The 11972-nt window shown below is 30.7% G+C and overlaps 2 protein-coding genes across 13 annotated transcripts; both read left to right on the forward strand.

Moving 5' to 3' along the window:
• LOC100743008 (carboxy-terminal domain RNA polymerase II polypeptide A small phosphatase 1) lies at window positions 1–7657 on the forward strand. Of its 6 annotated transcripts, XR_004461063.1 has the most exons (7): window positions 12–31; window positions 188–285; window positions 352–798; window positions 1018–1451; window positions 1537–1722; window positions 1795–2101; window positions 5542–7657. XR_004461063.1 is itself a non-coding variant. In XM_024365293.1 (4 exons), the coding sequence occupies exons 1-4, from the start codon at window positions 216–218 to the stop codon at window positions 1984–1986; spliced, it is 882 nt and encodes a 293-aa protein (XP_024221061.1). In that variant the 5' UTR covers window positions 7–215; the 3' UTR covers window positions 1987–3542. The 6 variants fall into 6 exon arrangements, 1 of the variants encoding a protein (XP_024221061.1); XR_002946025.2 differs by lacking the exon at window positions 352–798 and having other exon boundaries at window positions 1–118; XR_002946024.1 differs by lacking the exon at window positions 352–798 and having other exon boundaries at window positions 1–114.
• An 862-nt stretch (window positions 7658–8519) lies between these two features.
• LOC100743130 (KICSTOR complex protein kaptin) lies at window positions 8520–11807 on the forward strand. 7 transcript variants are annotated; one of them, XM_012381453.3, is made up of 8 exons: window positions 8520–9196; window positions 9738–9965; window positions 10043–10308; window positions 10420–10586; window positions 10703–10875; window positions 10970–11048; window positions 11110–11401; window positions 11487–11807. In XM_012381453.3, the coding sequence occupies exons 2-8, from the start codon at window positions 9761–9763 to the stop codon at window positions 11556–11558; spliced, it is 1254 nt and encodes a 417-aa protein (XP_012236876.1). In that variant the 5' UTR covers window positions 8520–9196; window positions 9738–9760; the 3' UTR covers window positions 11559–11807. The 7 variants fall into 7 exon arrangements, with proteins under 7 accessions (XP_012236876.1, XP_033174877.1, XP_012236877.1 ...); XM_033318986.1 differs by having other exon boundaries at window positions 9756–9965; XM_012381454.3 differs by having other exon boundaries at window positions 8520–9168.
• Window positions 11808–11972: the final 165 nt, after the last annotated feature.

Here is an 11972-nt window from a genome sequence, read left to right on the forward strand (position 1 = left end):
TGGAGGGAGAGATTTCGTACGTCGTGACTGAGTGAGTGAGTGAGTTGGTGCGTGTGCGTGCTACCGCGCGTATACGCTCTCTCTCATTCTTGGGATCGTTCGCGTGTGTGTTGTGTATGTATGTGTATATATATATATATATATATATATATTGTCGCGCGCGCGCATTAACGGAATTCACGATCAGCACGCAGGGACTCTCAACAAATGTTTAAATGGACGCATCGTCCATTATCACCCAAGTGTCGCGGGATGACGAGCTAGGCCAATTTAATAATGGGAAAGGTAGGTGTTTGCTGTGAATATAGGCTTGCCGCCTTACATTTTTTTTTTTTTACGTTTTTCTTCCAGATGCTGGATGGAATCTGCACCTGTTACGGGACTGCACCTCGCTCCTCACCTTACCTCACCTAACTTCTCACCTCTCACCCCTCTACTCCTCCCTTCCACTGCTATTCGCCTATACTTCACTTCCGACGTCTCTTTTCCTCTCGCCCTCGTTTTTGCCTGGCCTCGCCTCGTTTTGCCTCGCCTCGCCTCTTCACAAATCGTGTCTCCTATCCTTCTCCCCCTCTTTTTCTTTCACCTAAGTTTCGCGTGTAACTTATTGCATCGTGTCGTACCCATACCTTGCCGCCGTTTTAATTCACTTAATCCGATTCGTGTACTCGATACTCAAATATTGCTTGGACGAAGCCAAACAATGTTTAAATTAAGATAAAATAAAAATGTTCCTCTCCCATTTCTTAAAACTGTCAAAATATATGCTTATAGAAATATTCTACTATCCTAAAAATGGTAATTTCTAGTAATTCATCCCTTTGTACATTAAGCAGAAAATAACGTTCCATTAATTATAAGAGCAAATTTTACGTTTTATCTTCCATATATTTTTGTATAAATATATCTCTATTTTGGCTCAAATTTTAACAATTTTGATCACTTTTTAATGTATATATCATATACATATTTACATATGTGTATTTACAAGATGATATTTATTTTTTCCAAATGTAGCTCAGTTACCACAAGAGAATGAAGTGAACAGCACCGGTTCAGCCAGTGGCAAAAAGCCAAGAGGGCGTGGGCTTCTGCGATCTCTACTTTGTTGCCTCGGTAGAGGACGTGGAAGTAGTTCTAAAAGTTCAAAGACAAGCTCGTTACAAGGCGATGGACATGGTTCTCCATCCCTAAGGACTGGATCCCCAAGGTTCCTTCTCCCACCTGTCAGACATCAGGATATGCACAAGAAGTGCATGGTGATTGATTTGGATGAAACACTAGTGCATAGTTCTTTCAAACCAATCAACAATGCCGATTTTGTTGTTCCTGTAGAGATTGATGGGACAGTGCATCAAGTGTATGTTTTAAAGAGGCCTTATGTGGATGAATTCTTACAGAGAATGGGTGAACTGTACGAGTGTGTATTGTTCACAGCAAGTTTGGCTAAGGTATATTATGCAAACAGTTGTTTATTATTACCATGGGCTTCATATTTAGATTTGTTTGAACATTCGATATTTCTGATATTTACAGTATGCTGATCCAGTAGCGGATCTGCTTGACAGATGGGGAGTGTTTAGAGCAAGACTGTTTAGAGAATCTTGTGTTTATCACAGAGGAAATTATGTTAAAGATTTAAATAAACTAGGGCGGGATTTACAGCAAATTATTATTGTTGATAATAGCCCCGCCAGTTACATTTTCCATCCAGATAATGCAGTAAGTTTTACCAATGAAAAATATACAAAAAAGAAGAAAATAATTAAAGAAATAAAATAAATTCATTTTTAGGTACCAGTGGCATCATGGTTTGATGATATGACAGATTCAGAACTATTAGATCTAATTCCATTTTTCGAGAAGCTCAGTAATGTGGAAAATATTTATACAGTCTTGTGCAATAGTAATCATCCTTATAATCAAGTACCTCCAGCTGTACAAAATAGTCCAAGCCCAGGGTCAGGTTCACTTGGTGCTTCCTAGCCCTACCTAAATTCTGGCCAAGTAGCCAGTATTATCATCGCTCAATGCACTCTGAGGAGAACTTTGATTGGAATATTCCACATTGCTTGCTTGTTATGTAGCAATGGACAACCAGGTATGACCCACTAAGTGTTGGGTGTATAATGTAAGCATACCTATCAAAGAGTCATCCAAAAGGAGGTGAAAATTCTAAACCCTCCTGTATTCATTTTGACACAACATGAATCACAACTGCTTTATCATTGGCTTCAGTTCTTTTTCCTAAGAAATAATAATATGATATAACTGCTCACAGTATATCAGGTACAATGAACTGATCGTATTTATCTAATTATTAAGGTATTTGACGAAAGATTAAAAAGTAGCTCAATTGGTCATAAACAAATAACTCTTCCAATCACATTGACATGGAATAGATTTCGAATACAACTTATTGGTTGCATAATGAATTAATGCGAGTTTCCGTGTTTGATGTACTTGAGAAAAGGAGCAAATGATAATGATAACAATGAATGTAAAAAGTGAATATGCATTTGAAATCGAATAAGTACATGTACGTGATTTAAATTCATGCAGAGTATATACAAAATTATTTGCACGAGAGAATAAATCAAAGTGTAGTATTAAGTAACACTGAGAGAAAAAAAAATAGATTACTTAAGAGTCTTTTGATGGGCCGTTATAATTTTTCCCTCTGTATATTCCGATTATTTACCGTAGTTTTGCATTGCTTTTAACCATGTTATGTGTGAAACTTCAATAAGTATTTCTTATATAATCATAAATATTGTGCAAAGAAATAATTAATTTTTATACAAATTTTATGAGGCTGATAATTCCAAATAGTTACGAAAAATGAAATTAAATCATGAAATTTTCTTACCTTTATAATTAGAATTTGTTAGAATTCATTGAAAATTTGTGTGTTTGATTTTGCTTGATCAAACATATATTTTATAAATGAGGTTGAGATATAAATCGGAAATTTGGGAAAATGATGCAAATATAAAAAAAATGATGTTTTAATAATTGGGTTGAATGAAAAGTACAGAGAAAGAAAGAATATATGTTGTTTTTATTATTTTCATGCTATTTTAATTTCATTCCAAAGAATAATTAAAAAAAACAATGCAATGGGAATTGTATAAGATAAAAAATCAATATATATTTGAAACATTAGGTCAATGCATATCATTCTTTCCCTCCAGGCAGTTATATGAATAATGGAACATTATGTTAATCATTACAATATCATTAACAAATTAAAATCATTTAGATGTAGTCCATAAAGGATGAATAAGTAAACAAATGTATATTTACACATGTAAATATATTTACTAACAGATAGTCGTCAATTTTGTACGCTTAATTCGTGCGTAAGAAATGTATAGCTAGCGTTATACTTTCATATCCAATCAAACTGTCGTTACTTATACTTTTTTATTTTATTCGTATTGTTGCTAATATATTTGTCAGTATGAATGATGCAGTAAATCAAATTTTATTGTACTGCCGTCATTAACTTAATTTCAAATATCAGACTACTAAGGATACTATACGTCGGTCGCATTATTGAATTTTTGGGAAAAAATTTTTGCAGAGGAGAACAGGCAGTCAACTAGATACAGTTTTATAATGCCTGTTAAATAATCTTCTAATCATACATGTTACTCACGTCTTAACGTTCATCCTATTCAATATTGATGTATTTTTATTATCTATTTTACATAACATAACACAAAAATCTGAAAATTAACTTATTGTCTTTCTTCTGAAATTTTAATGTTTTTAAAATTTAAAAATAAAGAAGATACGACATTAATAAATAGAAACCAAATTTTTAATCCATCTTTTATTAAAACGAATTAATTGTAAAGAAATTTTATAAATTTTAGAATAAATCGTTGTTATTTTTAAGTAATCATTCAATAAAGTTTAACAATATTATATATAGTTTGGAGGTAGTTTTCTTTAATTTTAGTCTATATATTATTATTATCTGATATTACGTCGCTATTTATCATTGAAAAAAAGTAAGCCATCAGTGTTGTAGGTTTTTATTTCATTAAAAAAGGGCTAGGGTATACAGAGATAAGAATATTATACAACAAGTTATACATATTGCATAATATTAAATGGCTTCCAACTATATATTTTATCAGTTTTTTGTTTTATATGGCAGTGTTTTAAACGGATCAGTATCATTCACAAGTAGATCTTACTTTTAACCCAACTGGTATAACAGTGCATAGTGTACTAAAAATCCGAATAAGCAAGAACTAAGAAATCGATTTTCATAGCTATAATATTTTTATGTAAAAATCATATTAATACTATTTAATCCAAAATACGCGAACTTACTTCTCAGCATTGTATATAAATGTTGAATGTTTATATCTAAACCTTAACTTGTTAGCCGTATTTTTATGTTCATTATTACTCGTATTTAAGAAGTAACAGCATGCTATGGAACATTTGTACTTATTGTTAGTAAACGTACCTCGCCTTCTTCTGATTTAACTGTTTTCAAAATATAGAATTATGCAATAACCATATATCTTTACTTCAATCATGATTTATGTGTGTATGCTTTTCACAAACTCGACGAATTCATTAAAAGAAAAAGAAATCGAAAGTTATACAAAACGTTCGTTAGCTCTTAAAATTTCTCGAAAACGCAATCGACTTGAGAGATTACATAAGTAACGATATTTACCGTGCACTTTTACAGAAGTATGTCAATAAGTGTGATTGTTTCCACTCGTACAGTGCCCATCGAAATGACTCTACTAATTATAGTGCACCTTTTCGGGAAGTGCATACAAAAAACACGGAGAATATGCCACCCACACAAGGAAATTTTATATGTATATTCCAAATTGAACACAATGTCTTTTATAATGTTCTCGTGTACTGTCTGAAAGCAGTCATAAATTTAAGATACGATATATAAGCGATTACAACGCGACATATACAGTCATGTGGCAAAATCCTAAGAAACAGAAAATATTTCTAAATTCTACGGTCTTCTCTTTTTTTTTTTTTACCATTATTATTTATTATTATTTCGTTCTCTTTTAATCTCAGAAATCTTTCATCCCTAATGATTTTTATCATAATCAAATTCAAGTACAGAAACTATCATCGTAATGTAAAGCTTCATCGGTTTGATGGAAGATCGGGAGGATGTGTGAAGAAGCAAGGTTAATGTTGCATCCGACGAAGACCACGTTCGTTATCGGATTTAACATTAAACACACGAAATATCATACATCAAACATCCTTAAGCATCCATCATGTCGTGCTTCCGTGATTAATTAATATTAACAATCTAGTATATTGCTTTTATGGAATGTAAACCCGTTGGATGCTCTAGACGAGTATCCATAGTATTTCATAATATAATAAGTGCGTATCTTTTGTCGTGTTTCGTTTTTCCAAGCATTTTGTTTTGTTTTCTTTTTTAATTATTATTATTATGACTATTATTATTATAATTATAATTATTATTATTATTATTATTATTATTATTATGGAGTTGTAACATGATTGTAGAGACGCTATAAAATAACATTGAGGATGATGGCTTTCGTCTGCTACCAGTTGAGCGACAGAGAGAGAGAAAGAGGGAGAGAAAGAATACAGTACATTTAGATTTATTATAAAAGCAAAAAAAAAAATGCGCCGAGAAAACTGTTAGCGCGAGAAAGGTGTAGCGAAAACGATCGTGATACGTAATTAGATATATATATATATATATATATATATATAAATATTTAGGTAGACCAATTAATTTTTAATGCGCGATACTTTCGTACAGCGACGCAACGGTGTCTTCGAATTCGTAGCTCTTCGCCGCTGTAATCTGACATATATACATATACATACATATATATATATATGTACAACGCATACATACATGAAAGTACAAGAGCTGTTACTCTTATTCACAAACAGGGAGCGTACAAGTGATATATTTTTGATTAAATTCAATTGTACAATATCATTCGCTTGTATGATTACGTTTACGATACCGTTAAATACTGAGCTATATCTTGAATTTGTTAAGAGCCCACTATTATACGTACCAGTGATTTTATTAAAATTAATTATAAATTTATCTATACCTGTATATGTGTAATGTTCGTTGCTATGAAGTGTAGGTTTACTTAGCGATCTATGATAGAAACGATGGAATTTTAAAAGAAAATGTGAGGGGAAAGGATAAGTAGAACGAATTCTGTGTCGTTACTTTTATTGGCGCGTTTGTCATTGCATTAATTTCGAATGATTATTGTTATCGGCTAGATTCGCTCCGAAATAAAGCGACTATTTGGTAACGATATATCGTGTTGCAATACAGCAATAACGAACCGCTAACATTTTTCTCAGTGCCGAAAAAACATCGTTACTTCGCAGCAGCTTTGCTGTAGTACGAAAGAAGCAAATATAATAAGAGGATTTAATTTTGAAAGAGAGGAAAAAGAGAACGCGTGTGTGCATGTGTGTGTATGAGCGCGCGCGCGCGCGCACGTGCGTCTGTGTGTGTGTAACATGGAGAGTATAATTTAAAAAAGAAATTTTTTAAATGAAATAAAAATAATAGAAAGAGAAATAACAGAAATGGTAAAAACCGTTCGCCGGGCGACGGGCGCAAAGTCGAAACTGAAATTTTTTATATGTAATCAGTTTAAATGAATGTGAATGGCGAAGAGGCGAAATAAAGGAAAAAGCTCGAGACTCCAGTCGTGTTGCCCTGTTACATCCTGAACGATTGCTAAATTATTGTATCATTATTATACATACATTGTACAAAAAAGTGAAACAATTCGTCACAAATGGAATGAAATTACATACTATACTAGGGTTCATAATATCTCGTCGGTAAAATGTGTGAACGTGTCCGCGTGAGATAAAAAAGAAAATGAAAAAAAGATACTAAAAACAGAATGAGAGATGCGAGTATGCATGTGTAAAAAAAAAAACAAACGTAATTAACGATATTGCCTTGATTTGTAAATAAAATTTAATTACTTCCACTAATGAAATCTTCTCTGCGGATACCGAGCGGGCCGCGATCAGTCCACGCGGGCTCACCATCTTCGATTTCGTATGTTTTTTACTAAAAAGCCGCAATTGATTTTTTAACAGCGAGTATATTTTGTACAGTAACGGAACATCAAATATATATATAAATACACATACACACACATATATATATACATTATATATATGTATTTTTTAAAAAACGTGGAGGTGAGCCCTGTGCATCGTACCAGAAGAATCAGCTAGATTATGTAAATCTCCCATCCCTCCGACATGTCCAGTTTGCTCTGTGATTCTGTGTTTAATAAAAAAAAGCAAAGAAAAATATATATATATATTATGTATATGTATATATGTATATGTACATATACGCGTTTGATAAACGAGTTCAAGTAGTTTTTGCATGATCCCCGTATGAAAGTGTCCCCCATTTACTGATTGTTGTACATTATATAGGTACTTTAGAACAATTTTTACATTCACATATTCATTTGTAATAGTAAACGTTATTAGATTCTTGGAAGGAAAATTGTATTATGGTTTTCAGTCTTATAAAGAGGTATGGTAAATTTTCATCGTTGGTTTTAATTATGTCGTTAATATGATGGCAGAATTAAGTCCACAAGAAGATTATACTATTTAGCAAATTTATCATAACACAAGGTAGAGCGACATTTAATAATTTTTAATGTATATTATGATATTTCGTAGTTTAATATTATAAAAAGAATTTCATTACATGAAATTAGATTGTACGAAAGAGTGTTAGAACAGGACTGTGTTCGAAATACTATTCTTTACGTTTGCGTATGTACCATATGCACCTCTATATTGGTTTAAATGACACCACAGTATTTAGGTCAACCTGCTCGATCGCACACGATTAATTTTGATATTGAATTTTCGCGAATGGCAATTACCTTACTATAAAGGTAAATATCATGACTGACGTACATATGTTATTAGTTTCCGGTAAACCGCCTGTCAGTGGTTAGAGCATATACCATACATGGTACTATACATGATAATATGTAGGTAGTGTTAAAACGATTGACATTCTGTCAGAAAAGGACCCTAAATTATAGGTAACTTCACTGATACTAAATTAAACAAAGTCAAGGGATATCTATAATATTTTGTAAACGTAATTTAAGTTGTATTTGGTGTGTATGTTTTCTTTAGATAAAACAGGTAGACTTGCACTCTGACAAATGTATAGTTTTTATGCTTTTATATTAGATTATTTGGAAAATTTTCAAACGGATCAGATGATTGAAGTACCTAAAATCAAATCTATATTCATTTTGAGTTGTTAATTATATTTTCATTAGAATAGAATTTTTATTTAGCGTATTTATTTCAAATCGTAGCAATTGTTCGCAAATGTTTGAAGATCGATTATTTTTTTACAAAATAATGACATTAAGATACATTTAATAAATATATCCTAAGGTTAATTACTAAATTTTGTATAATTTTATTTATGTATTAGAAAAAATAATTTCATCGTAAATAAGATCATTAACTAAATACAGAGTAGATCTGACATCTGACATTATGTACATATATAGAACTGGAAATGTCTCACGTTCTGAAATACCGACCTCGACAAAATTAGAATTTTTCACGCCCCCTGCGATTTGTTTCGGCGAATACAGAAATTACAACCATTGACTTAATCTGTGATGTGAATCACGTCTATTCTGTACATCACAGATAAGTAGATCTATGTATTTATATTTACTGTTGCAATTCGGCACAATGCACGCACGAGGCACCCTTATCATACATTTTTTTCGCAATCACAGTCACGATCATATATATGCTTTTGTTTTCTCTCTACTCTCTACTCATTTCTCCTTTCTATTCGAATCAGGTTCAATTCGAATGTGTGGCAAGTGGGTGACCTAGCGATAGCTTTTGTCATCCGTCCCAAAGCGGCGTAGTGGTCGCTAGACGCGCATGTTTGTTGAGAAATTTTGTGGTAGCGCTATGCGATTAATACACATCAAAACACCATCAAATGATAACATCTCCCACCACCAAAAATTGAACGAGTTGCCGGATCTGTGTATACTAGCGCTAGTACCTCATCTATGACTATACGAACGATAATGTGATAAAGGTGCCCTAAAGGTAAAGAAACTTGCGACATAAAAATGCAGTGAGTGTTAGGTCTATCATGTATCTCGTTTGTACTACAATTTCAATATAAAAAATAATTATACAATATAGAAAATAATATTTAACATTCTCAACTTCTAATGATTTAAACATATGTAACAAAATTATATTTGGCAAAAGTAGAGAAATATAGTACATATTAAATGAACATATACATATATGTATGCAAATAAAATGTATCTTTATGTTTATACTTAATTTATTGTTAATGCAAGATGATATTCGCTATTCATTAACAAACAAAAATTTAATTTCTAACGCGAAAATTATACAAATCTGTGACTTAATCTTGTACCTAAAATGAGTTTTATATCCTTAACCTTAAATTTAAATTTGAGGCTATTAGAAGAAAAATAGGACATTAAACATAAATAAATGAATTATGATTCAGAATAAAATTTAACCAAAGAAGAACATTTTTAATGATTTTATATAAATATTATATAAAAATTTCATTTATTTGCTTTTATAAATATGATACAATCCAAACTAAATGACAATCAAATTATTGTGTTTATTAATAATTTTTTTCTGTGAAGACAACATGAATAATTTAACAGACGCACATTGGTTTCCCTTAACATCACAGGGAAATATTTATTCAATGACCAAATTGTGTTCTGTCAATGGTTCCAATAAGGTATTAGTGGCTTCTTTGAAAAGAAAAATATATTCTTGTGAATACCATTTGATGCCAAATCTACATTTAAGACCACTGGTTAAAGAACTACTTTTTACATACATTCCCAGTTTGTAATCTTAAATATTAACACTTTATCCAAAAACAATAGTTTTCTATATCTGATTAAAAGTTCCTATTTATTAGGTGGTGCAGAAATCATATCTATTGATGCTTATAATAAGTCTGACAGCGGTGATGGATTTGTGATAGGAATAACTATTTTGAAAGCAAGTACAGATACATCTGTAGAAAGATATCTAAATATATATACAGAAGGTGCCATAGATGGCGAAGGAGATGAAGGAAGTTCCATTGAAGCTATAGCACAAAATTGTCTTATGGTGGAATTAGCATATACACCGTACCATTTATATCATACTATATTACCCCAACAAAATGTTCCTAATGAGGTAATTTTTTATATTAGTAATGATCTTTTAATTATACTTAAACAAATGGAATTTAAGCAAATGATATTTTATGAATTTATAGCAGAATTATAACTTTTCCTAAGATTTTAGGTTGTTTGGTTACTCTCTGGCAGTGATTATAAAATACATATGATCAGAGAAGATAAATTAAATCACAGTTACAGCGAATCACCTATTGAAAAGTACTTTCCTGAATTGCATGATATCCAAGGAATTGCAATATGGATTAATATTTACTATTATGATAATTACAATTGGTATGATATATGTGAAACGAATCTTTATGCATTACATTATAATAACTAATAATACTCAGCTAACTATATATATAATATATATATAGTTATAATAACTAATAATTTAATTTGTTTAGGAGACTGACAGTAATTGGTTGTGAGTGTGGATTGGTCAATGTAGCTATAACTAATGTTTTAGAATTAAAAGTTTGCCGAAGTTGGAAATTAAGATATGACAGACCTGTTTCCAATGTATCCACTTTTTCACTTCAAAATAGTATTGAGAAACCTTCTTTTCTTAGCTCTAATAGTAAAATTCATTATTAATTCAATATTAATATCTGTATATCCTAAAAAATCTTGATTAGAAATCAAAATTAATGTATATTTTCAATTTGTTGTAGACTCTAAATCTTTCCTAAATGATCAAAAAACAAAACTAAATGTTCTTGTTGTGAATACAAGTAATGCAGTTGTCTTTATGTAAGTTAATTTTGTTTTATATATGTATAGTAAAAAATAATTCCATATTTTTTATAACTAGGGATGTTCTAAATAATGGGATGGATGAAGACATAACATTAAATGGTAGTGAAACATCTGATTGCATTTTATGTTCTTGTATTGCTGACATAAATATGGATGGGCAAAATGAGATACTTTTAGGAACCTATGGTCAAGAAGTTCTTATTTTTTGTTTCATAAATAACTCATGGGAATTGATCATAAGAAAATTATTTGATGCACCTGTACATTCTATATGTTATATGGATATCACCAATGATGGAATGAAAGAACTTATTGTCCTTACACAACGCGGAGTGCATATATTACAGGTTATAATTTGTATTTAATTAATCAATTATAATATTAATATATGACAAAAGTTTCAAAAATTTAAAGTAGACATATAAATTGCAGCATAATATTATGGATGTCAAAGATAAGTGGAAAAGGCGATATAAAAAATTTCTTGAAGAAAATAGAATATAGCTTAATTTTCAAATTGCCATATAGAAAGACTTGAATTGAGGTTTAGTCTTCAGGGATTGAGAAGAGAGTACAAGAAATTACAAAATATAAATACACACGTTTCATATTATTGATATTATGTATATACATATGTGTATACACACACAAATGGATACATATAATACCAAAAAGAATAAAAGGAAATTTATTTTTATTATTACTATAATTGTAAAGTTGAATAATTTTAATAAATATAGTCAAAGAATAAAATATTATTGTTTATTTCTAAATTAAGAAAGATTATTTACTTTTCAAATATAGCAAATCTATATCAGTAGATGACTCTAAATTATAAATTTTGCAGATTTTGTTTTAAAAATGAAATGATATTTTCATATAAACTAGTCAACTCACGTATTAACAGTCAAACGAATG

The sequence above is a fragment of the Bombus impatiens genome, unplaced genomic scaffold (assembly GCF_000188095.3).
Source record: "Bombus impatiens unplaced genomic scaffold, BIMP_2.2 scf_0133, whole genome shotgun sequence".
Classification (NCBI taxonomy): domain Eukaryota; kingdom Metazoa; phylum Arthropoda; class Insecta; order Hymenoptera; family Apidae; genus Bombus; species Bombus impatiens.

Coding starts and splice junctions, on each gene's coding strand:
- LOC100743008 (XM_024365293.1), top strand. CDS start 216: ATGGACGCATCGTCCATTATCACCCAAGTGTCGCGGGATGACGAGCTA. Junction 1,452..1,536: donor TCACAGCAAGTTTGGCTAAG/GTATATTATGCA, acceptor TGATATTTACAG/TATGCTGATCCAGTAGCGGA. Junction 1,723..1,794: donor TTTTCCATCCAGATAATGCA/GTAAGTTTTACC, acceptor ATTCATTTTTAG/GTACCAGTGGCATCATGGTT.
- LOC100743130 (XM_003486788.4), top strand. CDS start 9,710: ATGACAATCAAATTATTGTGTTTATTAATAATTTTTTTCTGTGAAGAC. Junction 10,587..10,702: donor TATTATGATAATTACAATTG/GTATGATATATG, acceptor TAATTTGTTTAG/GAGACTGACAGTAATTGGTT. Junction 11,402..11,486: donor GCGGAGTGCATATATTACAG/GTTATAATTTGT, acceptor TATAAATTGCAG/CATAATATTATGGATGTCAA.